General features: G+C 41.4%; 1 protein-coding gene across 35 annotated transcripts in view; it reads right to left on the bottom strand.

The window, feature by feature from the left end:
• Window positions 1-26,060, bottom strand: part of CACNA1C (calcium voltage-gated channel subunit alpha1 C) — a 723,794-nt gene that overhangs the window by 187,874 nt on the left and 509,860 nt on the right. For all 35 annotated transcript variants that reach the window (XM_065582612.1, XM_065582596.1, XM_065582633.1 and 32 more), the window contains exon 8: window positions 3,692-3,795. In XM_065582612.1, coding sequence (XP_065438684.1) covers window positions 3,692-3,795 — 104 coding nt within the window. The remainder of the gene's footprint in view (window positions 1-3,691; window positions 3,796-26,060) is intronic.

Genomic DNA, 26,060 nt, shown 5'->3' with positions numbered 1-26,060 from the left:
ACTAGAAGAGAAATCTTCACTTGGGTACAACCTCAACAAATGGAGTATGTCTGGGAAGTGCCTTTCAGTGTGTGAGACTGGGCTGAGTCTTTTGTCCTGTATTATTTAGGGGAAAGCTTTTCTTCCCTGCTCTGATTATGGGATGCAGAATTATTATATTATATTATTATTATACCCCATTTTTTAAAATCTCTGGTACTCAGAGCAGTGATGGAAAGCAAGCAAAACGGTGAATTTACAGCTGTTTAAAGATCTTTGTGATTGCTTTAAATCCAGCATATGGATTCGAACTCTATTTACTCTGACAGGTACAGAATATCCTGTCAGCTTGCCATATTTTTGGAGTTACTATCAGATATTGACTGAATCACAAACATGAATCTGAATACCACCATGGCTTATCGGTATGGAGGAAAGTGGAATCTGAATCTCGCAGCTAACCCATATCTCTAATGGACTGAAACAAACCCACAGATGTAAACACCCCAATCTTTGGGGGAACTGAAATCTTGAGTCAAATTTGTTGCTGTAATTATTATGTGGAATCATTTCCCCTGAACTGGTATGGTATTTTCTTTCGAAATACATCCATATTCCTTAATCCTCAGTCAAGCCAGTAGCAGGACTATAGCGATGTTTATGTATATGTATAGTACTTACTTTAGTATATAACTAGGTATAGCATATTGCTTGGCTTGTCCACAATGACTATATGGAATGAGATATCTAGGAATGACTGATTATGACTCTGATTTTTAGCCAGAGCACAATTCAACCTCCAATTTTGCAATTGCAAAAAAGTAGGTGCAATTAAGGCATTTTATAGGCACAATTAATTACACCCTAATTTAACTCTGAGCACAAAATTGTATCCACATTATTGGGAAACAATTTTTTAAAATTTAGGCCTAAATTTAGGGAGCAAGAATGTAACATCTCCCCTTTGAATGATGAAGTATAAGAAATAATTCTCTTCCTAAAAGACATGCTGGGTGTAAAATGAGATGCATAGAATGGGTTACCTGGAATGTACAGATCACCAGGAATAATGTTTTGTAATATCTATGCAGAATGGATCAATCAAAATAGGGAGTGCATGAGCAATATCTGAGTCTGAGGGGCAAAGACATTTCAGGACTCAGTACAATTCAGAACTGCATTTGAAAGTTAGCTGTTTGAACATTGTGTTATTTTTTCTAAAGTTTTTTTGGAAACTTCAACTCCTAATTTCAGTTTGCTAAGAACGAGGAGCCTTTCTCAGGGATGTTAATAGTGAATGGCTCCCAGTGCGATCCTCCAGGTTGACTGTGAAGAGTACAGCAGAAATGGTGCAGCTATCACAGTCCAGTCAACACAGGCAAGGAGATTCAGTTCAATGATGTAATTGCGGATTGACCTCACAGTTGATCCCAGCTGTCCCTAACAATTGCTTATGTGTAGTGTAGCTTCAGTGATTTCTGGCTGCAGTACCTTATGTGCTGTCAGGGTGGGCACTGCTACCCTTCCCTCCCCTCCACCCCCAAGATAATATATATTCTTTAATTACTGCTACTGACTTTTTGTCATGTAAAGATGCGATCAATTTTGCCTGCCCACTTTCCTATGCCACCAGCCTCCACTGCTATTTTACATGGTTACCTGCTGATTTGAGTGACTAAGTGGGGGAATCTGACTCTGATACTGAGGAACTCATGTTTGAAAACTGGACCCACAGTATCACTCTCCAGGTTTCCAAACATAGGCTATTGCCTCACTCTTTATTTTTGGAGACTCTTTTCCTCTCCATTTACTCACTTGGAGCTCCTCTCCTGGCAGCAGTTGTCATACCTGCATACTTTTCCCTCAGTAGGGGTGATGAAGAAAGTAATGAATCCTCCTCTAAATCCATAATCTCTCTGTAGGACAGCAGAGAAGGTTTTTCTTGTCTGGGCCTACTACTGCCCTCCTGTTCTGGTTGTCTCTGAGATCATGGACAACATTTCTGTGATGTATGTAACTCCCACTCCTGCTAAGAGAGCGTCACCCTTGATTTGCTAGGGCCCCCTCACCTCAAGAACACCTTATCAAAATTAGATGTGAGAGTTTAGAGTGGTCAATACAGCAGATAGGTACAGACATTGACCAAACTTCCCACCAGGCTCAGTATAGTAAGCACTGGGGGTCAACATTTAAAAAAAAATGGCTGCCTAAAGTTAGGCTTCTCTGACTGTATTTACACCCCTAAATAAAATAGCCTGATTTTAACAATCTTGAGTACCCAGCAGTGACTAAATATGGAATTGGGAACCTAATCCTAGGCATTCATTTTTTGAAAATCTTGTCAAGAACGTTTGTTGACTTGGATCTTCTAGTTATCTCGTTCACCAAAGCCGGCACAGTGTTTAACTCCTGGGTACATTAACAGCTGGTTTTATGTGAGGCAACTGCTTACTTGGCCTCAGCAATGATGCTTTGTCGCACAGGTTAAAATGAAGAATTAAGGAACATCCAGTGGGGATGTTTTAACCCTCCCTACTGGACCCCAACCCGCATCTGACTCTCACGATCACCCTTATAAAACCTCACAAGGAAATGGCTTCTCCCTGCATCATGCCTAACCCTGTAATGTGTACAACAAAGAAGAAGTGCCCATTAAAGAAAAATATGTTAGTCCGTTCATGGGGAAAATAATCCCCCCGATCAGCCTACATTTCAATGATATTAAACAAGAGAATCTCTCAGTAGAGAAGAAATAGTTTGGAAAGACTCCCATTTTACAAATGTTTAGGGATTTGCCATATATACTGCTAGTCACCTTTCACTTCCACTGATTTTTCCAGGATTTTACCAACAATCCCTTCCTGGTGTGGTAAGTGATGTGCTTGTCCTTATTCAGGCAAATTCAGGACTTGTAGTTTCATGGCACCTGCTAAAGGTTATTTTAGGGAGAAGAGTATTTTAAAGGCAACATGTTGGCTTTTCATAAAGGGATTTACTCAAAGATTTCCCCCATTTCAGGTAGGCCATCTGATGCCATGTTTTGGTATTTACACAACAAAGCTAGGGGCTTCTACTAAATGTTTCTGAGAGTGACCCACCACTGCCCCATTATATCCATAACCAAAGAGAAGGAATAGAGATATAAATGAAAAATATAAACAATAAAAAAACATTTTCCTGGTTCTGCTTACCCGCTAAGTACACCGAGAACCAAGTTAAGTACAAAAAATGACCCTATGATGATTAGTGTAACAAAATAGATCCAGGGCCAGTCCCTTCCTATGGCATCATTGACCTGGAAGAGTGGAATGATAATTAGTGAGACAGGCTCAGTTTCTGAGCACTGCAAGGCTCCAGCCAAAGGGATCCCAAGTCACCAGCACCACGGTTTTCAAAGTTTTGCATTTCTGCAGTTTATGATTGAGACCAAGTTGTCTTCTCACCAGTCTAGTTGGAGCTGAATATTTTGGTTGGACTGAGGTTGAATTTCCTCATTAGAGAGTAACACTTTGTTGTGACAGTTATTTTGGCTGATCAAGTTCTAAGTTATTTATTTCAAAACCAATGTAAAAACTTCCTTGGATTCAGAATTTTATTTTGGATGGAGGTGAGTCAGGAAGGAAGGAAGGGATCCGGGTGACTGGGAAGAACCCTGATTATGGAGTCTTGCCCTGCAGCATTGGAAAAAGGACATCAAAAACTGGCAGCTTACCCGCTCAACACACCAAGAACCAGATTTAGAACGAAAAAGGATCCAAAGATGACCAGACTGACAAAATACACCCATGGTAACTCATAGCCCATAGCGTCCTGCATCTGGAAAGACGAAGGAAAGTTAGAAGACAGAAAGAGAAAGCAGAACTGATTAGGTGAAGGAACAGATGGAAAGGTTTGTAAACAGAGCCTCTGGTTATTTACACACAAATGTACCAAATGTTTCTTCTTTATGATGTCTTCACTTCTCTTTCTTCTCCTTTGATTCTTCTGTTCTCTACCTTTTTCCACATAGGTATGACCTTCTGTGGTCCCCTTTATAGAATCAGCTTTTGCCAACACACACCACACATTGTGATCTCAGATAAGAAGTAATTTCTCATTCTAAGTAGAGTGAAAACTGTGGTACCTCAGATAGTAGTAAGTGGTAACTGTTGGCAAATGCTGACTTTTAATGGCAATTTCCTGGTTATTCTCACACTGTTTACCATAGTCATGGCAGTCTCTGTGTCCTTTAGGCCATGTCTATACTACAGCAGCACACCTATGGCTCTGTAGCTGTGCTGCTGTAGCACTGAGGCTCAGATGCTTCACACATCAATGGAAAGGGTTTTCCATCAATGTACCTAATCCATCTCTCCAAGAGGCAGTAGCTAGGTTGCATTCTTCCATTGACCTAGCTGCATCTACATTGGGGGTTAGGGTGACACAACTGCTGTGCTCAGAGTGTGAAATTTTTCACAGACCTACCTACATCATTCAGGGCTATCTAATTTTTAAGCGTAGACCAGGCCTGAGAAGAAAGCCCTGCCACTGCCCACCATTTTCTGATGCTGTAAAGTGCTTTCTAAACTTTTATTACAAAACTTCCTTCTGTCTATAGTGGCCATCCATGCAACCCAGTGATTCCCGCACATGTCAGTCGGAGACCCTGCAACCGAATGGCATGAGTGCAGTTCCAGCTTTGACATGAATGCAGGTGGCTGCAAATAGAGCAGGTTGTTTCAAGCACAATGTCATCTGACACAGAACCGGCAGTATATGGAGAGCAGCCTGCATATCAATTCAGGTACATACAAATACTATATTCAAGGGCTCACCCTTATCTTAAAAGTTTTGTTAGAAATTCATATTTTGGGATGTTCAAGTGAAGATATCTCATAGTTGGATGCATTAATCTAGCCTTACCATTTCATAAACCCTTATCTCCAAGGCAGAGATGGCACCATCAAAGAAATAGACTGTAGGCAAAATTTCCAAAAGCACCAAAGTGTTTTAGCTGGGAGCCTAAGTTCCATATTCAAATGTGCCTACGTCATTTAGGAACCTAAGTCCCACTGACCATGCTTTTGAAAATTTTATGCTGTATAGTATAGAAATTGCTCCTCTTATGGCACCTTAAGCATTTGTTTCTTTCAGGTCATAAAATTCTTCAGTACACAGGCATTCACACATTACCAACTTAGAAAAGATGACTAAGCCACATAACTACTCAGGAAAAGAAATCAAATCTTCAATAGGCAGAGGTAGGAAAGTAATACTTGTTAAGTGAATTCTTTGTAGAAAAAAGTACCTCATCCATATCCCTCTCATTGTACAGTCTTTAAAGTCTCAAATTCATAACTTTCCAACTGTAATCTGATGGACTTTCTTTGGCAATAGTCCACAGTCAATGGGGCAATCTATGTCTCTATGCAGGGATCCCTAAACTGCAGCATAACAGGAAAGAACTCATTAAAAATGAACTCAAAGTCTGTCTCAGTGAAACTATCTCATTGGCCTCTTCCCAAGAGGATTTATAGGTTTTGTGTCTGGAAAAGAGCTCTTGAACTCTCCTTCTCCCTTCACAAGTTCAGGGCTTCCTCTTCCTACCTTCTCTACATTTTCTCTTGAATACATGTGTAGAATTGTTCCGTTATTACATTAGTTTATAAATAATAGAAATAATGTCTTATATTTATGTAGTATCTTTCATCCCAAAGGGTCGGAAGGATTATGCAATAAGAACAAATTATATAGGCTTCACTTCTCCCCCCACTGAAATGCAGTCACTTCTGCAGTGAAACACAGCAGCTATTTCAAGAGCACAGCAACCCTACACAGGCGTTCAGGACAGGAGGAATAAGATAGCCATTTGAAACCACAGAGGGAAATTTGGGTGGAATGTTATTGCCCAACCTGGAATTAAGCCAGGACATCCGAGTTAACACCCCTACTCTTATGAAGAATGGCATGGGATTTTTACTTACTATAAATCAAGTTTTGGAACAATGCCATAAAAATTTACCAGCTTAGGCGCAAAAATGACTTGACATCCCTTAATCATGGTTGATGATAATGAAAAAACCTAATAGTACGTTACTTACCCATCAAAAAAAATTTACTCAGCCTAAAACAGTGGATGAGTAGAATTTTGCAAGGCTGATTTAAGTGTACGCTAACAGCTATGGGCCAGATTCACAGGTGCATTCTTGGCCTTTGTATTATTTTGGCATGGAGGAGATGTCAGCTCCAACCCCATCCCGGTGTGGGGAATGGAATGGCATGGCCAGAGCATGTTGTACTCAAGACATTCCTAACTAGTGTATGTTCCTTTGGTACTGTTGACCATGGGAGTCAGCACAGAATGACCCTGAGAATCAGGGAGCTGCACATTGGCACTGTAGAATGTCTGCAATTCTGATACTAAGTGATCAGGACCTCAATTTTTCATCTCCTTTACAATGTACAGTCTTATGTATAATGAAAAGGCTGAGTGAAAGCAGCATTAATTTTATAATAATTCATTGGGTGTACAGAAATCACTGGTATTTGGTAAGGAGCTGATCATTATTTACTATGTCTCTTCCTGGGCTCTATCATAGAGCATCTTGCTAAATTATGAGCAGCCTCAATTCTCATTGCCTTCAAGAGGGGAAAGTTTTCCAAACACTGTAGGATTGGGCTGTAAGTGATAGGCAAAAGAAGAAAGAGGTGTTCAGTGACAATACGATACAGTTTCTGTATTGCAGAAATTTGCTAAGACTTGGTGCAATTGTTTAAAATGCTAAAAAGACAGGTACACCTTGCATCCTTTACCTGCCCATGAAGAATGTCTTTTGGGTTTGGGAGAAGGAAGAAGGGAAGGGATGATTATGGACTTTTTGACAGACGGTGGAAAGAAAAATACATACACATGCCCAAAACAACAATGTACTATCATGCAGGAAGGCCTTATATCCTCAGCTAAGACTGCATGTCACCACGTATCTGGGAATTCTTCCTGTAAAGTGGACCTGTCCTGAAAGTCTGGGATAGACTGTGATCAGCTGAACAATGTTACTGTACTTGTATCAAAAAGCACCTTGAATCTGTGCTTGATCCAAAATCTTTCTTGGCTATTTTTCAAAGCTTGGTGAACGTGCAGACATTCATCACAAACATACCCCTTGACAGCGGTTGGAGGCTGTCACTGAAGAACTTACTGGACTGGTACAGTTGGCTTTTGCTAATAATGCTGTTGAAGTGGAGAAGGTCACAGCAGGACTTGAAAGAGATTTACTGTCTATATGCCATTAAGTTTGGAGATTGAGACTCAGGATGTTTTACGTAGCTGCTGTCCAGTGAGAATAGGCAGAGGCAATGCTAAAGGTTACTTCTCCCATTTCTGTTTTACAGCTGTCTGGGCCTTCTGGTTGCAGGGTAAATTTTCCCTTATCTTTCTCCAGGTGAACATTTATTATCAACCAGGAGCCTTAACAGGAAAGGTGGATCATCTACTAACTTTACAGTTCTGCAATGGGACTATTATACTATGTAGGCTGAGTGATTATGCTGTCTGATAGAGGGCACAGGGATTGCAAGCTGGTGTCAGTGAAAGATTGCATGTGATAATACTTCCACCTGACCTCATAACTAACAGCAGGTGGGACCCTACATATGATAGTTTGCAGAAATCATTTCCCATCTCAAAATGCCTACCCTTTCTCAGCTGTCACATCCTCAGATGCATATATTTTACTACTCTCAGGGATCATAAGGTTAGTACATTATTGTACATTAGCTCTGATGTATCATTTGTTAAAAAAGAAAGAGATGGTCTTATGGGTAAGGCACAGAATTGGGGTAAGGAAACATAGAATCTATTCCCAGCTCTGCTGCACTCTCACTAGGTGACCTTGGGAAAGTCACTTCATCTCACCATCGTTTTCCAGTCAGCAAAACAGGCTATTAACATAACTCAAAGAGGTACTAAGAGATTAAATGAATGTTTGTAAAGGGCTATGGCAGTGCAAAGCACTATTGCTATTAGTGAGACTCTGTGGGAAGTTATACATGGGTTATCTTTTTGCAAAATCTAGAGAATAGCTGGATACTTTGGGAATAATTTTGACTACTCTGCATATCAGTCAACATATTATGCAAGTATTACAGAATTCCACACAACCCCGTATTCCAGATTGACGTTTCTTTCATAATTATCTTTCTGAGGTGAGGTAAGTCTCACATTCTACTGGGTGCAACTCAAGTCCCTTGTTCTAAGCAAACGTCGGGTCATTCTTCCCCCCAGGAGTGAAATAAACAACACTGTTTATATTGGCGATATCGTTCAATACGGCGCAGAAGAGATTATATGAATTTTGAAATAATTTTATTGACAATTCTGGGTTCTTGGTAGTTGAGGAGCCTATTCACACTGTCATGATTTCTGTTGCAGAGGACAGTGGAACTGTTTTACACAGAGTCGTACAATAACAGTTCCTTTCTTACAGTGCAGCCTTCTTTGTTTGCTGTCATGGGAATAACATCTCAGCCTTCAACTTCAGTTCAAGACTTTGATCCCAGTGATGCAGATAATCCCTGTGAGCAGCAGCAACAGCTGGGACCTTTAATTCTAGAGTTTGCTAAACTACAACCACAACTGGCATTTTCAGCCAAAGCCAAGAGCTGAAAAGACATGGAGATGAATCTACCATCTGGCTGGTGGAGGTGGTTTGGTGGTTCTTCCAGAACAGAGTTGAGGCATATTGGTGGGGTGGAGCATGACATTTTGCACTCCTGGCATCCTTTACCTGCTTAGAGGATTTCTGTTTTCAGGGTTGCTAATCTGGCACATTTTACAAGCATTAAATTCATATAGTGACGTCCCTTGTCAGGTGCAATGGGATTATGGCAGAATGGCTATTATTCACCACCATACTGGAACGGGTAATTCTCCACCAGTAAGGCAGAAGGCACATCAAATTTCCCCAGCTATGTAACAAGTAACAACACCAGACATATACAGAATGTCTTTCATCCAGTCAGCGGCGGAGGTGGAAACAATCCACTAGCCTATGGTGCCTCTAGGATATACAAACATACAATTACATTTTGTGCCAAAGCTTGTCTCAAAACAATTGACAAAATCTACAAAGCCAGGACAAACTAAATAGACATGAATCACTTCATCCATCAGTGAAATGCAACTGCCTCTGGAAAGGAAGGAAATAAAGCAGCAGCTCTTAAACTGAAACAATTCAAGAAAGCAAAGAACACTGTATCCAGTGAAAAACAGAGGAGAGATCTAGGTTGTTAGAATGTAACTTAACTAGGACACCAGGGCTAACTTCCTATCTCCTGCAAAAAAATGCTAACTGATTTTGAATAGCTGTGGAATATTGTGATTGTGTTTTTTAAAATATAAGTCAAGTGCTTCAAGTACTTCATAATAAGATGATACAGCCTTTTGCAGACTAACATTAATCAAGAACAATGGACTGCTCAGTGAAATAAAGGGCAGTAAATGTAGAAATCAAAAGAAAAAAATGCTACTTTATGCAGCATATAGGCAACTGTGGAATTCATTGCCTCAGGAAGTGATCAAGCCAAATTCTAGGGCTATGACCAACAACACAATCTGTAGCTGCAAGTACGCTACGCTTGCAATGATAAGGGAAAATAAAATACCATTTTTCCTGAAGTGACCTATTTGTTGGGGATTTAGCAAGAATCCCCATCCCTAGGGACAGCATTGTATAACTGGTCGGGTGCATTACAGTAGGGGGCAGGAGAAAATTTAACTTCCTGTGACATGAGCTCCCTGCCAAAGGCCCTGATTCAGGAAAACATCCCTATCTCTAGGAAAGGTGCTTAAACACATTCTTAACTTTAAGCATGTGTTATAATGCTTTCCTCAACTGTGATCAGAGATAGGAGAGCAGATTAAATGAACTAATGGTCTGATCTGATACATCCAAACTTTTGTTCCCATAGTGAATGACTGGCCATTTTGCAGCCATTGTTTGGTAATTTTGGGGTCTTAGGCATTAAAGGGCCACAAATTTATTAATTTTAGGTAATAATTTTATCAATTATAGATTATCAAGGCCTGCTGACTCGAGATGGTAGACTACTGAAAATAAGAAGACCCAAATGTTTGGATTTAAAAATGAGTTTTCTTTGGCCATGCCCATACCCCCAGTTCTCTTCTCTTTCTATGAATATTTGAGTGATTGCATTTTATTCACAAGTATACTCATGGAAATATAATTTTAAGATTGCATGCTTGAGACTCAGCATTGGAAATGCTATATGTGAGATGAGACATTTCTTTGAACTACAAAGGGACAAGGTTCCCCAAACCCCCTTACAAGAGTCCTGGCACAGAAGCAATTCAGTGAACTAAAAAATAATCTAACTTTGCCTTAGCTGTGAAAAGTGATGCTGACAATGTGATGAGAAAAACTAAATCTCAACTGCACCAAGCCAGTAAATCTTACAGTAGCCTATATTTCCCAGGGAAGGTCCGTGTGGCCAAGAAAGAAAAGGTTTATCATTTTCAAGAATTCCTACTTATCTGTTCTCTCTCCTTTTACCACAGCTTTTCCCTGAGATATTTAAAGCTCCAATGGCTTTGTCAAACCCTCTTCCTGACTACAACAGTTAAGCTCACCCAATCAGGGAATTAAAACAATATCTTGTGACTGCTGTGACCAATCAAATATAACCAACACACTTTGAATTTCAAATGTTTGAGTATTGGATACTTGCAGTGCATTATTCGTGATAGATCCACAAAGTAAAACCACCAGCACTTTGAAAAATATTCACTGGAGGGCCAGATTTTGACATACTAGATAATATTTCACAAGTAATCCCATCACATCAGGGGGCTAGCTGAGGAGTAAGTTATTGTATCAAAATCCAGCCCCGAGACAATTCAAATAAAAACTAAATTGAGGTGGTCATGATCTTTATGCGAACATTCTGCAAACAGAAAAGAAGCTAAATTTTTGAGGAAATGATTCCCAGCAAATAAGTCACTCAGCGCGAGTGTTGATTATGCTGTTTTACGAACTTCTTGGCTTCAAAGAGTTTGTGGATTTTGCCTGAAAAGCTCTTGCTAACAATCAAGGTAAGCAAAAGGCTTGCTATGACAGGAAAGTTTGATTTTTCCCTTCCTCTCTAAGATTTTTTGTTCTTAGAAGTCTAGTTACATCTGACAGTAAACCAGCTCCTTGGTGGTTAGATTCCTGTACAGTTCTTTGTTGACTTGAACTGTGATTATGTAAATTATTATATGAATAATCCAATGTCTAAATTTATAACTTTACTGGTTAAATGCTGGTGACAGATTTTGAATACCATCTCTGTCACTGACCCTTAAACAGTACTATTCAGAGTGTAACCTTTTTTTGTAGATGTCCTGATAAATGTATTAACTATGCACCTTACAATATATCCAAAACCACATTGCTCTTAATGTGTGCTGGTTTCTTCTTCACAAAAGTATAGATAGTGAGAAACAATCCCCAGGCAGGTCATTATTGGAAAAAGTGAATGGGACATAGAACTTAAATCCACTACATTTCTTTCCCTGGCTCCATAAGTGTCTTTTTCAATCAAAATCCGAGGCTGGTTGTATATCAGTAGAACCCCCCAATTCCTTAGCCTGCTAATGTCTTTGGAACACCTAAATGGTGCATTTCTGGTGTGCTTGTGTCCAAAGTGGTGAAGAATGTACACAAAAGGGGGCAAGGGGAGGTTGCGTGTAGATGAAACTTCCATGGTGGATCTCCACCAGACCTGCAAAGAGATGTGACCAGTTGGTCTGGGTATTACACACATGGCCCAAAAGTCATATAGGAGGGGAACAAAGGACTACCTCTGCTACTTCCCACCATACCCGTCAAGAGTTAGATTTGGCTTACTGACATGGTTGCCCCAAGGACCAGGATAAGGATTTCATGCTTCAGCTCCCACAAAGATTTACTATATAAAATCCCATTAGGTGGTTTTCTCACTTGGTTCCTTATCCAACAAAGCACTTGCATGTGTGCGTAAATTTAAGTACATGATTAATCCCATTGAGGTCAATGGCCAATGAGTTGTTACCAGTAGAACTGAAGTCAAAGGGACTATTCACATGCTTAACGTTACATATGTACTTAAGTGCTTTTCTTGATTGAGGCTTTGTTCAGGATTGAGGGTCATACATTATGAGGAGGTTATTTTCTGCCAATTCCCTAGAAAGAAGTCAAGAATGAGATGGATGAACCAAAAATCACTGTTATGTAACAGAGTATTAGACATTTCAGTCCAGACAAGTGACATTTCAGTGCACCGAGAGAAGAATTTATCAAACTGAAATACACTTTCAGCATTCCAGAGTCTATAAGCTAGGTAATAAGGCAGGGGAACTGCAGGTTTCACAGCTGAATCAAGGCAAAGGCAGGGAAAAAAGCAACAGAAGAAATAAGACTTATTTTTACAGATCCTAAAATGACTGGATGAAATTGCTACTGAATACCTTAAAATACAGTAATAAATTGACTCTTTTGCTTCTTTTCTCAATAGGACATCTTTCTAAAAATAAAACTTCCTTCCTGATTGTCTTAAAAGAATCAAGACAATGTTTCAACCTTACTACTTTTTAAAAATAATTTTGTACTCAGCAACACTAGTAGAATTGCTGATGTGGAGAAGGAGGACTGGAGAGCTTAGCCCAAGACCTCACTCTGAGCCAATGACACTCAAAGGGAGAGAGCACTCGACTAGCTGCTGCTGCTAAAAGTGATTATTTTCTTTGCTCCTTAAATTCACTTTATTTCAAAGTATCAAGGTTAGGACAAGAAATCTTAAGCAATGCCCTCTTGCCTCCTTGGATCCATCTAGTACTTACTTATATGGCCCCCACTACCTCTTTATCTGAGTATATGGATTCAGACATTTTACAAGTAATCTTACATAAAAAAACATAAAACAGATACCTAGATCCTTTCTTAAAATATCTTCTAGGAAGGAAGAGCATGGGGAAGGAGAACAGGGAAGAAGAGCAGGGGCAGGGAGAAGCGAGAATAGGGAGTGGTATGCTCTGGCTATCTCCATATTGTGTGTGGTAACTGGGGGACCATAGCTTGCTGGTGTAAATTAGAGCAGCCATCAGGATTTTCTAACTTAGAATTAGTCAAGTATATCTTTTTACACTAGCCCTTAGCCACATTTTCATCATTGGTTACATCCTCTGAGGATATATCTGGTTTTCCAGTTGAGTGAAGCTGTGCAAAGTCCAAAACACATATTAACAAACAACACCTTTTGACTATCTAGCCCTAAATTACTGATATTCTACCCTGTCACAGAGGCCTTCAGCTGTGCTTTTTAATCCTCAGTGTCTAAACACTGGACTCTATGACATTGCTTTACTCTTTGGTCAGTTTCTGTTTTCATTTTCCATGTGTGTTTGCTTCAGCTGAACATTCTGTTCTTAGGTCAGCTGCTCAGTAAAAGCCCACATTATTGTGAGAATTATAAGGTCTTTGTATGTGTCATTTTGGAAACGTCTGACGAATGCAGGAAGAGAATTAAAATGTGTATTTAAAGGCCAGAAGGTCAAAATATCTGTGATACATGCTGAGTCAACTGAACTGGTTTTCACTGCAATATACTCATGTTGAAAATGCCTGCAGATCACATATTTTTATGGCATGTTACTTTGCTTTGCAGCAGGCTGAGATGGGGGAGAATATTGGCCCTTTACAAGGCTCAGGTGTGTTTAGTTCCTGTTTTAATGAAACCCATAATTTTGAAAGAGGTTCAGGAATGTAACAATACAACATACACTGATGTTAATAGATGTTGGCAGATAAATCCCCATGCCCCCTTTTCAAAATATAAGCATAAACATTTAGAAACTCTACTGACCAGAGAGAACAGATGAGTGTACTCTTGTCCCCCCTTCCCCTCCCCCCACACACATAAAGTTAGAAGATTAAATGATACCAATAATGCTACACTCAGACCTGGGTTACCATGGGGCACAGACTATTTGAGAAGCATGGGGTGCTTTGTTTGGCTCAGAGAACCAAAGCATTTTCATTTTAATTGATCAATATATTAGTGGGCAATTTCTGTAGTTCAGTGCAGAGTGAGAGGAGAAACAATCAAAGCTGTCACAAATACATCACCACAGCATAGTGCACTCCTACTGAAAATATTAGTTACACTGCTAATATTCCATACACTTAGGGCAGCCAAGTTCTGAATTACAATGAGACTTCCATCACTCATACAGGTCACATATGATCACCTCTCCAGCTCATCCAGGGCTAATAAATTACAGAAAAAATATATTATATTTTATTTTAATCTTTTAATTTATGTCAGTCCAGTGTAGCATACAGTAATTGGCTGCCTGGTTTACAATCTATCAGGCCAAGTCCTCCACAGAAATTTAAGGAAGAATTATTTGTGATATGATGGTAGATGTTATTTTATTATTGTTCACAGGTAGTTAAAAAAATTATCAATGACCAAGTTTTGTTTTCTGTATTGTTTTTGAAATAGTCAGTAAAAAGATTATTTAGATACACCCCAGGTGTGCTCTTTGAGAGTTTGGGTGTTCTAAAACCACATGGCTGAGATTAGCCAGTGGGTGAATTAATCCTGGTACTATAGGTCTGCAAAGAACTTTTTGTGACAGCCAGGGTGTTAGCCCCATTGCCCAGGCCAAATTTCAGTTCAGCTCAAATCTTGCCTGTAGTTTCAACTGGATACGTAATTGTTCATGTTCTCTCCTAAAAACCCTGTTATGCCATGTGGCAAGCACAGATGGTTCATGGAATTCTGCCCCAGAAGTGGCTGCATTTCAGGGGTGGGTCCTGTACACAGAAGGTTGATTCAGATTTCACTTGCACTGGTGTAAATCTGGAGTAACTTCATTAAAGTCAGTGGAGTTACTTTGTATTTAAATCAGTGAGAGATCAGAATCAGGCCCGAAATTTGCAAAATATGTTGGAAACCTTTGGGACAATGCAAGTTCTATAAATGAGACAAGCCAATGAAACAAATTAATAGAAGTGCAACAATCAGCTGAATTTAGTAATTCGATTACAATGCAAGGGGTGAATTAAGTGACCCAGAGGAGGTCCCTTCCAAATCAAATAATCCGTAACATTCAGTGGGGCCATTAAGCCACCTGTTAAATCTGTTGAGCCTGATCTCTTTTGGTAAAGTATACTTTTAAAACAGAAAACAGTGAATACAGAAAGCTTGAAATGATTCCAGTGCAGTTTACAACTATGTGCACTTACTATCTAATAAATATAAAATACTTCTTGGACTGTCATTGATCCCTTCTTGAAAATAAGTGTGTTTTGGGCCTGATTTTCAAAAATGCATCTGCAAATGCAGTACCCAATTTAGTGACACAAATGGACTGTCAGAGATGCACCTAAATGGCCATTTGCAAGTAAAAATACCTGCTTGTGGTAGTTACTCACAGGAATTAGGCAAGTAATTCTGCACACATTTTTGCACACACAATAACACAGATGCATTTTTGAAAAGCAGTGTCCCAGTGTCTCATGTACAAACAATCTTCCCAACCATACAGTTTACAAAAGATTAGCTGGATTGTCCAACGGTGAAATTTTGATTTTCATGTCTTACAAAATAAAAGTGACCCATGTTCTACAGGGTACTTGGACAGTTGCATAATGGGAATGCAATAAATTCATCTGAACTAATTTCTTAAAAGATTCTAATGTTGCCCTGGATCACCTGCTCTCTGCTAAGGGATTGACTGTGACATATAGTCACAGCCCCATGTAGGGGAAGGTGAGCAGGTACTCTACTGAAGTGAGAGCTCCAGAAGATGTGCCTGGAGCAAGCAGAATGGCTCTGGGAGCCCCAATAAATACAGAGGTAGTGTGGCTGTTATGCCACCCTTGAAGCATTCCTCTACTCCTGGTCAGTTCTGCTAGCTGCTCTGGAGGGCTGACTGGGCTTTAACCATCTCCCCATCTTTTACCTCTGGAGAGGCTAACACCAGCAGTAGCAGTAGTCTTCCTTATCGCTGCACTCCCTAACTATTTTGCTTGGTTCTTGAGCAGCGGGTATAGCTGGAGGACGGACTCTATACAATCTCCTTCCTTTGTCCACCTGCACAAGGGCTAGGTATAATCTGGTGCTAACTGCATTTTCAGAAATGGGGTGTGTGTGTGTATGTGTGCCCGCATGTGGAGTGGGGCAAGCATCACCCTGATACAATGCACATCATTTGTAAAAGCACATCAATCCAGATCTTCAGGACTTGCATCTTTTCCAGTCTTGCCTATAACATTCTGCCAATGCACTGACCTGTACTTCTGTGGCACTAATTGATGCTAATTGCTTCCAAGGGCGCTCAGAGGGAGCTAAGGGAAAGACCTGAGGACTTCAGGGTGGGCAGATAATCTAAAATGGTGGGAAAGGTTGATTCTTCTGGGGACACATGGCGATGTTGGGCCCAAACAGGAAATCTCTTCCACTGAGCCAAGTAGCACTTTCTGGTGGATTTCTTCCTGCTGTTTTTAGGATGGCTTGAACTGCTACCGAACATGTCTGCTCTAGATTTGACGTCCACCCAAATACCAGGCCGTGAGGTGGAGAGCCTGTGGAGTGGGATGTCTGATCTCGCCCCTGTCCTGTGTCAAGAGTTTTGGGACATATTGGAGGCTGATGCGAGGACAGGGCTGACAGGTGGAGAAGGTTGGGAACTAACACTGTCTCGGCCATCTGGGAGCAATGAGGATGATCTCTGCCTTGTCCTTCTGAATCAGTAAGAAAGGAATTGGGAGGAAAAGGTGTATGCTAAGGGCCTCTCCCATTAGATTAAGAGGGCATCCCCTTTGTAGTCCTGACCCTGTGTGCCTCTGGAGCAGTATGTCTTGCATTTCCTGTTTTCTGGTGACACAAATAGGTTCCAAGATAGGAATCCTCATTGCCTGAATATAGTCTTTACTACAGAATCATGTAGATCCCATTTGTTGTTGATCGAAAGGTTTTTGCTGGGGCTGCCCACTAATCTACTGTGTATTCCCGGGAGGTGTACTGCTGGTAGGATGATTTGGGGACAAATACAGCAATTCCACAGATTGACCACCAGGCATAAAGGGTGTGTGTGTGGATCTTTCTTCCCCTTGCTTGTTGATGTAGAACACTGTTGTCATGTTGCCTGACATCCACCGAAATACCAGGCCAGGAGGTGGAAAGCCTCTGGATTGGGATGTCTGATCTTGTCCCTGCCCTGTGTCAAGAGGTCTGGGTAAGATTGGAGGCTGATGTGAGGCTGGGGCTGACAGCCCCATAATAACCTGAATATGCTGGGATTGTCTGAATGGTCAGAATTGCTTGCAGTCCTCACGGGCACCTCTCAACTCCAGGAGATTTATGTGCATCCTGGACTCTCGGAAATTCCATCTTCCTTGTGCTGTGTGTTTGTCCAGATGGGTGCCCTATGCTAGGAGGGAGTCATCTGTAATCAATATCTTCTGGAGTGGGGGAAGAATGAAGGGAACTCCTGCTCCCTGCTCTACCACCAAACAAAAGAGTCTCTCACTCTGAGAGGGGAGTATGACTAGCTTGTTCATAGCATGTCTACTTCAGATGTATACCATCCAAAGCCAGGCTTGTGAACAGTGAAGCTGAAGTCTCGTGAAGCGTATCAGGTACGTACAGGACACCAAGTGACCTAGGAGGATAAGATAAACACCAACTGATGGCTGAGGGCTCTATCTCAGTTCATTGATTAAACCTGTGCAGAGGTGGGTAAGCTCTGGTTCTAGCCAAGTCCAGAGTTGCGCCGATAAATTCCATGGTCCCCGATTAAACTAAAAGGGACTTTTGTGTGCTCATGAAGATTCCCTGTGACACTAGGAGATTGAAAGGAGATGTGGTTGATGTCAGTACTTCCCAATGATATCTCTCAGTCAATAGCCATTTTGGTAAGGAAAGACTATCAAGCCATGGTGTCAGAAGTGTGCTGCCACTACAGAAAGCACCTTCGTAAACACTCTGGATGTTGTTGCTCATCCAAAGGGGAACACCTTGTACTGATAATAATTTGGGATCTATAGTGAATGGTTGTGGCAATGGTCTTCAGTTTAGAAGGCTGACTATGATACTTCCTCTTTGATGCTGGTGCATACATACCCAGGAAGTGAAGGGTTGCCCTGGAGTCCTTCAATGACCATAAAGACAAATTAGTCTTTTCACTAAATAAGTTATTCCCATTGAAGGGCAAATCCTTTACAGTTGACTGAACTTCTCTGGGGAATCCTGAGGAGTACAGCCAGGATTCACAACACATAACAATAGCTGTTGCCATTGACCTAGAGGCTGTTTCAGCTGCATCAACCGCAGCTTGTAGAGATGTTCTAGCCCCCAATCTGACCACCCTCAATAAGGGCCTGAAATTGTGCTCTGTCCTCTGGAGGGAGCTTGTCTCTGAATTCTGAAATTTTTGAATAGTTGACACAAATCATACTTCGATAGGAAACCCTGGAAATTGGCTAATCAGAATTGCAGGCTACTGGATGTCAATACCGTTTTTTTTTTTACAAGGAAGTCCATATGTTTGGCCCCTTACCTGAGGGAGTGGACTTTGGGTGCGGTTGTCTACTCCTTTCAGTGGACACCTGAATCATTGAAGTGTTTGGGGGAGGATGAATAAATAAAATCCCTGCTCCCCCGGCTAAGACACAGTGCCTGCTTTCTGCTCTCTTAGGGGCAGATGCCTGTGTTGCTGGAGTGTGCCACATGATCTTGGCAGGCTCTAGGATGGCCTCATTAATGGGGAGCACCATTCTACTAGCTTCTGAACTCTGTAACATGTCCAGAAATCTGTGAGGTCCTCAATTTCCTCCAGAGGAATCTGGAGCTCATTCACAACTCTCCTCACCAAACCTTGAAACTGTTTATGGTCATCTGGAGGACACAGCAAGTCTGGGGCAACCACTTCATCAGGCGATTCTGATAATACTCCTGTTGGGACTGATGGTACTGCTGTATCTGGTTCTGCCTCCTCCTCTTCCATGGCCTCCTGAGGGACCTCAGGCTGATCTCTGGGGGTAGGAGAAAGAGATGGCATGATTCTTAATGAGACCGTACTGATTCTGGATATTACGCGTATGGGTCCCACAGTTCCAAGTAAGGTCAGTGAGAGGAATCCAACATAGGTTGACGAGGTTCCCAAGGCAAGGGGACCAGCAGTCCTGGGTGAGGGGATGCCCCAGCTTATGAGGTTGTGGCAGGGTCCAGGAAATTCTGGAACCTCTATCTGGGTTTTCATCTCTTGTGGAGATGAGGTTGGTCCTTCCTTTATGCCAGATTCCCCCAAAGAGGAAATGTGGGCAACCGTGGTGCCTTCGGTACTGTCAATGTAGGGATGCCACAATTAATAGATGTAATAGGGGATCAACATCTCTCATATTGTTTGTGGACCGATGGTGTTAGAAACTCCCTGGTAAGGATCAGGTCCAATAGAAGGAATGATTCTGGGTCCGGAAAGATGAAGATATCCTCCAGAGTGGCATATCTGTTCGTCATCATTGGGGATGAAGAGTCTTCCTCCTGTGCACTTCTGAGCTGGTGTAGAAATCTCTTGGAAGCCTGTGTTTTCTTATGTGCCCGTGTCAGTACTTGCAGTGCATGCGGCTCTTGGGACCCTTTGTTGGTACCTGTGGTTGTCGTGGCCTTGGCTTATGTCTTTCTTTGCTCAGTGCTGACGATTCCCTCCTGTTGATGGTGCTGATGTGGAGGCACTCTCACTCTTTGGAGTCTGTGGGTTGGTACTGTGACCCATATAGCCTCTAGAGCCTGCTGGGACCAGGTGCAAAGAATCACCCGACTTAGAAGGTGTTGGGGAAGCAGATATCTTCTTAAAGATGTTTCTGAAAGTGGATTTCTCTTTAGGCTTTTGAGAAGGCTTTGCATGGTGAGGTGAGTAAGAGGAGTCCTTAGCTCTACCTTTGCTCACCCCTGTATCTGAGGTAGTGTTGCTGGGTGGCACACTCCTTGATACCTCTACCCAATGTACAAGGGGGTCTATCAATCCTAGATCGGATTGGAAACTCATAGCATGATCCATGAGATGTTTCCTAAATCTGAAGAGCCAGACACACCCTCTCAGCCTACTCAACAGGATCTATAAGCTCCTGGCTTCTCCTTCATGATTCTTTTCCTGATGACCTACTCTGCTGTTATTGTTTATTCCATGCTTACAGTGTTTCTGGTGCTGTATAAAGAGACATTAAAAAGATTTGGGGCTGGTGGAGGATAATCAGCCAAACATGAACTCCCAGTGTGATGCTGTGGCCAAAAGGGCTAATGTGATCCCTGGATGCATAAAAGGGGACTCTTGAGTAGGAGTAAAGAGGTTATTTTACCTCCATATTTGGCACTGGTGCAATCACTGTTGGAATACTGTATCCAGTTCTGGCGGCCACAGTTCAAGAAGGATACTGAAAAAATGGAGAGTGTTCAGAGAAGAGCCACACGAATTATTAAAGGATTAGAAAACATGTCTTGTAGTGATCAACTTAAAGAGCTCCATCTCTTTAGTTTAACAAAGAGAAGGTTAAGGGGTGACTTGATTACAATCTGTAAGTACCTTCATGGGGGGGAAATATTTAATAATGGGCTCTTCAATCTAGCAGACAAAGGCATAACACGATTCAATGGCTGGAGGTTGAAGCTAGACAAATTCAGACTGGAAATAAAGTATACATTATTAATGGTGGGAGTAATTAACCATTGGAACAATTTACCAAGGGTTGTGGTCATTCTCCATCACTGATCATTTTTTTGATCATGTTTGTTAAAAGATACGCTCTAGGAATTATTTTGTGGAAGTTTTAGGGCCTGTGTTATACAGGAGGTCAGACTAGATGGTCACTTCTGGTCTTGGAATCTATGAATCCCTGCATTTGCTGGGTTCTGCTGGGGAAGGAGTGGAAGATCCTACACTTAGTGGAGAGATGAGATTATCCAGTATAGGCACCTCTGATGATTGTTGCTGACCAGGAGGGATTGGAGGGCAGGAGATGCAGTTCTTGAAGTTTGGAATGCTGGACATAATATGAGTCCTGTATTGGGAGGGCGGATCCCCCAAATCTAACTAAGTAACTAATACTTAACTAACAAAATTTTATTTTACAATAGTTAGAGATTCAAAGGCAGAACAGCAGCTCCGTGGACATTAGAGGTTCTGTCTCAGACCATGTGGTAGTAGAAAGGAACTGGAGAGGTGGATGGCCTGCACCCCCTTATGCCCTCAGTCTGAAACGTGAGAAAAAGAGCACAGGTGTGGACCAATGGACAGTACTAGCAAAATCGTTCATTCTGAGGACCCCGGTGCATATGCATACCCACAGTGGAATACACAGAGGGACCAGCACTCGAAGAAGAACCTTGCTATTCCATTTCTGTGCCCTGATTCTTGTCTCATTTACACCAGTGTAACTGAAAGGAAATTCAGGCTGTTGGACTCTCAGCTCCGCTCTGCCAAGACCAGGTCTCAATCCAGACAAACGTCACACTTTTCTATTCCCATCCTCCCTATTACAGATTGCTGACTATGCCAAGATGTTTGCGTGCAGTGGTGATTTTGCCATCTGCATATAGGCCTCTAGTGACCTCCAAAATTATTTTGACTTGTGTGACTTAATCAAGATTTGAATCCAGGTCTCCAGAGGCAAAAGACCTAATGCGTTAACCTGCTGAGTCACCTTGCTCCTAAGTGAGTGTGTTAAAAACATGTAAAGATCTCTGAAAAAAAAAATACCCATAAGGCCCAAAGAGTATTTACTCTGGTGGCTGACAGTTCTTTCATTACAGACACCACAGCACTTCCATCGCTCTCTGCTGCTTAAAAACCTTTTCAACTTTTAAAGGCTTTGGAAATTCACTCTTCAAAGATAAAGAGCTGATTTCAAGCACGAAAATATTCCTCAGGATACCAGGCCTCCAAACCTACAGATTTTAATTCATTTCACAATCCAGGGCTTTCCCTTCCTGCCTTTATTTATTTTGTGTTTACATTTACATGGCTGATCATCCAGAAAGGGATTTGCTGCCCATTTCACTGTATTGCTGTTTTTTATCCTCTTCTATTTGTCTCAGTGCTTTTTCTACACAGGCTGACACAAGATACTACCATAGGTATATCAAAACAGCGCTGATTGAGGCATGCACACAAATATCCAAGTACATGCTGTTCATTGATTTCCATAGTCGATTAAGCCCTTAAAAATAAAGATAACGAGAAGCAGTAATATAAGCTGTAGATAAACACTCACTTCACTAAATGAAGGCACGACAGTCAACTTTTCTAATTTACATCTGATCAATATATCCCAGTTTCCTTTCAGAGCTAATTTTCAAGCCATGATATTCCCAGCAAATGAATTGACTTCAGCCTTTCCATTTTAGACAATGAAGCCATATTCACATTTCATAAACACCGACCACCTTCTATTGATGAAATTATTCTCACAGTTCACAAATATAACATAAAATATCTAGACTTGTACTGATGAAAGCAAACTCACACCTCATAATATACAGGTACTACACATTTCACTGATTATCATACTAACTCCTCATTAACATAATACAACTGCTAGACTTTTACTGAGGAAACCATAATCAGAGCTCTTGAATGCAATGCAACTGCTACAACATTTCCAACAAAGCCACACTTAAACTTGTGATTGCAACCTCTAAAGACAAGGCTGAATCTTCTGCTATGCTTGTGTGCATTATTAGCAACAAAAGGTATTAAAATTCCCATCTGAAAGGAAAATCTCTGCAGTAAATGAAAGTCTGATTTCTATTATGGCCCTAATGGAAGAATATTTCACGTTATGAGTAACAGAACAATAGCTCTCAAAAGTTAACATTATCAGGATGTTGTTGTTTCATAATAACTTCTCACTCTGTTGGGTCTTGAACTCCAATGGCACCTCATTCCCTTTCTCATTTCTAGTCTCCTCCTGTCTTTATATCAAGCCTGTCAGTGGTCCCCCATTACCAGTGGTTCAGTCACCCCAAAGTGTGCAGCTTTCTGCCACTCACTCATAAGAGATTACTGAGGATTTAATCCTCAAATTCTCCTGCAGGCACAACTCCCACTGAAATCAATGAACTTTGCCTCTATGAGAAATGCAGGAGCCAATCCTAAGGGACCAACTCTGTCTTCAGCGGACGAGTGAAGTTCCAATTGAACTCAATGAGATTGTCATACATGTAACTGAGACCAGAATTGGGCTCTAAGTCTTGAAAGCAACTCATGAAAACAAAATTAGACTGGAAACAAATCAAATAATCATATAAGCTATTTCTAGAGCTTCAATTTCTGGGAACATCTGACAAACAATGTCTCTACTTCATAGTCATTATACTGTTTCTTCCCTGGGTCTGGCGGATGGAACAAAGACATTTCCAAAAGTGACCATGACTTCAAGTGCCTCAATTTTTGAATGCTCAACTTGACTCGCCTTAACAGGGCCTGATTTTTCAAAAAATATTGAGTATCTGTCTTCTGGAAATCTGGCAAATCTAAGAGGTCTCAAGTTGGGAACCCACAAATTGTTGCACCCAAAATCTCTTGTAACTTTTGAAATATTTGTCCCAACAGGTAAGCTCTCAATTTTCCAGCTTTGGGAAGAAGATGAGGGACAGGAAAGTCTCTATGGTAGAGAAAGCCATCATTAGGAGAGAGTCTGAGGAAGAGCGAAGGAAGAAAGAGGGGTAGAGGGCAAGAGAAAAACAGGGCTATTAAAGAAATCCTTCACAAGCAGGAGCACTGGGCAGAGGCACTCCATTAGCACCAACCCATAAATATCCAAGAAAGAAGGTTATCCTAAACAGAGAGCCTCTCTACATATACAGGAGGGGTGCCCAAAGTGAGGCTTGAGGGTCACATGAAACCTGCAGTCTTAGAGTGCACCCTCTTTATATGGAGGCCAAGTTTTTGCTATGGGAGTAAAACAACAAGCCATTCCTATTAATCGCTCAAGGAAGACAGAAGTAGAAGCAACTGTTATGGTTGCATATGCATTTGTTTGTGAAAAACAGATTTATGGCATGGGCCATAAATTTTAAGCTTGGCCATTAGTCTTCTGGCAAGTCAATGTTGTGGCCCCTCAGTACCACAACATGTGGACACCCCACTGTACGGCATTGTTACAGTAGATGAAAGTGGAATAACCTTTGTGATCAGTGAGACCGTTTGCTTGTGCTCTCAAGTTTATTTTTATTTTTTTGTTATTTTTCACCACTGTGCCAAATCCTGCTAACATGATCATAACCCCCCCCCCCAATAAAAATCCAGCACTTTTTGGAAAAAATAAATGCTGTGGAAACAGAGAGAGGTATATTCTGAGAATCAGATCATTCCCTTGTGCGGCAAGCCTTACTAATTCAAGCCTGAGCGCTGTAAGAATAAAGGGTTAGCAAGCACAACACAGCTGGTGAAAATTGGGGGTTGCAGTTCTGCATTTAACATTTTCCACTTTATGGCAATATCACTGTACTCCTCACCACATCTTCCTCATCGGGCTTCACCAGGCTGTGGAGGGATGAGAAAAGCTCACAAAGCATGTCAAGGCTGTCAGCAAAGTAAATTATATCTATTGCTTGGTTTCTTCCCCAATTTGATTTCCTGACAGGAGTTTCCAGGGTGACTGTGAGCTCTGGTTTCAAGCTCATTTACTGAATCATCTCAGAAGTATGATTTCATAGATTCATAGGCACTGACACTGGACAAGACAGCACATCTAACCTGCTGCATCTACGCATGATACCCTGTGTTATTCCCTGGGATGGGTCATCTAACCCACATTTGAACATTTCCACTGATTCAAACTCATTGTGCTGTCTTGGTGGCTATTCCATTGTATTACTGCTCTTAGAGTGTTTTCTCATTCTGTGTAGGGATTGGGCCAACCTATGAAGTTTGGTCCTCTTAAATTTGAGGGGGTTGAAATCCTGCATTCCAGTTCAGGTCTCTCTGAGACAGATGGGCTGAAACCTTGGATCTGATCTTGCCTAAAGTCCAGGAGGGTTCAGATCGAGTGTTCTAGCTCATGTCCATCTCTAATTATATCCAAGCTAAACCTGCCCTTCTTTACTTTACAACTATTACTTTATAGTCAGAGCCTCAGTGCAAACTGCCCTTGCAAGTACTGGAATGTCATGTTTTCAGAGATTTTGGCCAAGAATTCAGAAGCGCTGCATGAATTATGTGAAACAAAACAAATCCCTCCTCACTGAGGTAGCCTGAATGGCTCTTTTTAAAAGTGGTCATTCTGCTTGATCCTAGAATTCAAGCTGCAAGGACCAGACTGCATACAGATCATCCCAGGGCCTGATTCTCCATTACTCTGCACCATAAGTAGTCATTTGCACCACTGCAAAGTGGGTGCAATCATTCTGATTTGGTAGCATTTCACAGTGCACTCACTTTGCACTAGTGGAAATGACACTTCAAGGTGCAGCATAATGGAGAACTGGGTTTCCAGAATTAAGAGTATGTCTCTACTACAGAGACCATGTCAGTATAGCCCCATAGTTTAGACACAGCCTACAGTGACAGAAGGGGGTTATCTTTCAGTGTAGGAATACCTGATTGAAGATAGGAAGCCCTCCTCCATTGACCTAGCTATGTCTACACTGGGGGTTTTGTTGGCATAGCTACGTTGGTCAGGGATGTGGGTTTTTTTCACACCGGTGGCCGACGTTGATGTAACTTTTCAGTGCAAACCAGGCCTAAAGCTGCACACGGCAGTCTACATGCAGTGTGTCCCATAGCTCAAGCTGCAAGGGGCAGACTGCATACAAAGTTTATCACCCATTCTAGATATTAGCCTTACTCTATAGCATATTAACTGATAAGTGACACCTCCCCTAAAGGAGAGCAACACAACTGCTAAAAATAATTAAAATTAAGCCCTGTTAAGAGAACTGGATCTGTTCAGTCTGGAGAAAGATTTGGGGGGAGACGTGATAAATGTCTACGAATACTTAAATGGGATGTTAAAAAGTAGACAGGGATTAATTATTCCCACTATCAAAGAGAGTGCAAG

The sequence above is a fragment of the Chrysemys picta genome, chromosome 1, assembly GCF_011386835.1.
Source record: "Chrysemys picta bellii isolate R12L10 chromosome 1, ASM1138683v2, whole genome shotgun sequence".
Lineage (NCBI taxonomy): Eukaryota > Metazoa > Chordata > Testudines > Emydidae > Chrysemys > Chrysemys picta.
This window is presented reverse-complemented; position numbering and strand designations above follow the sequence as displayed.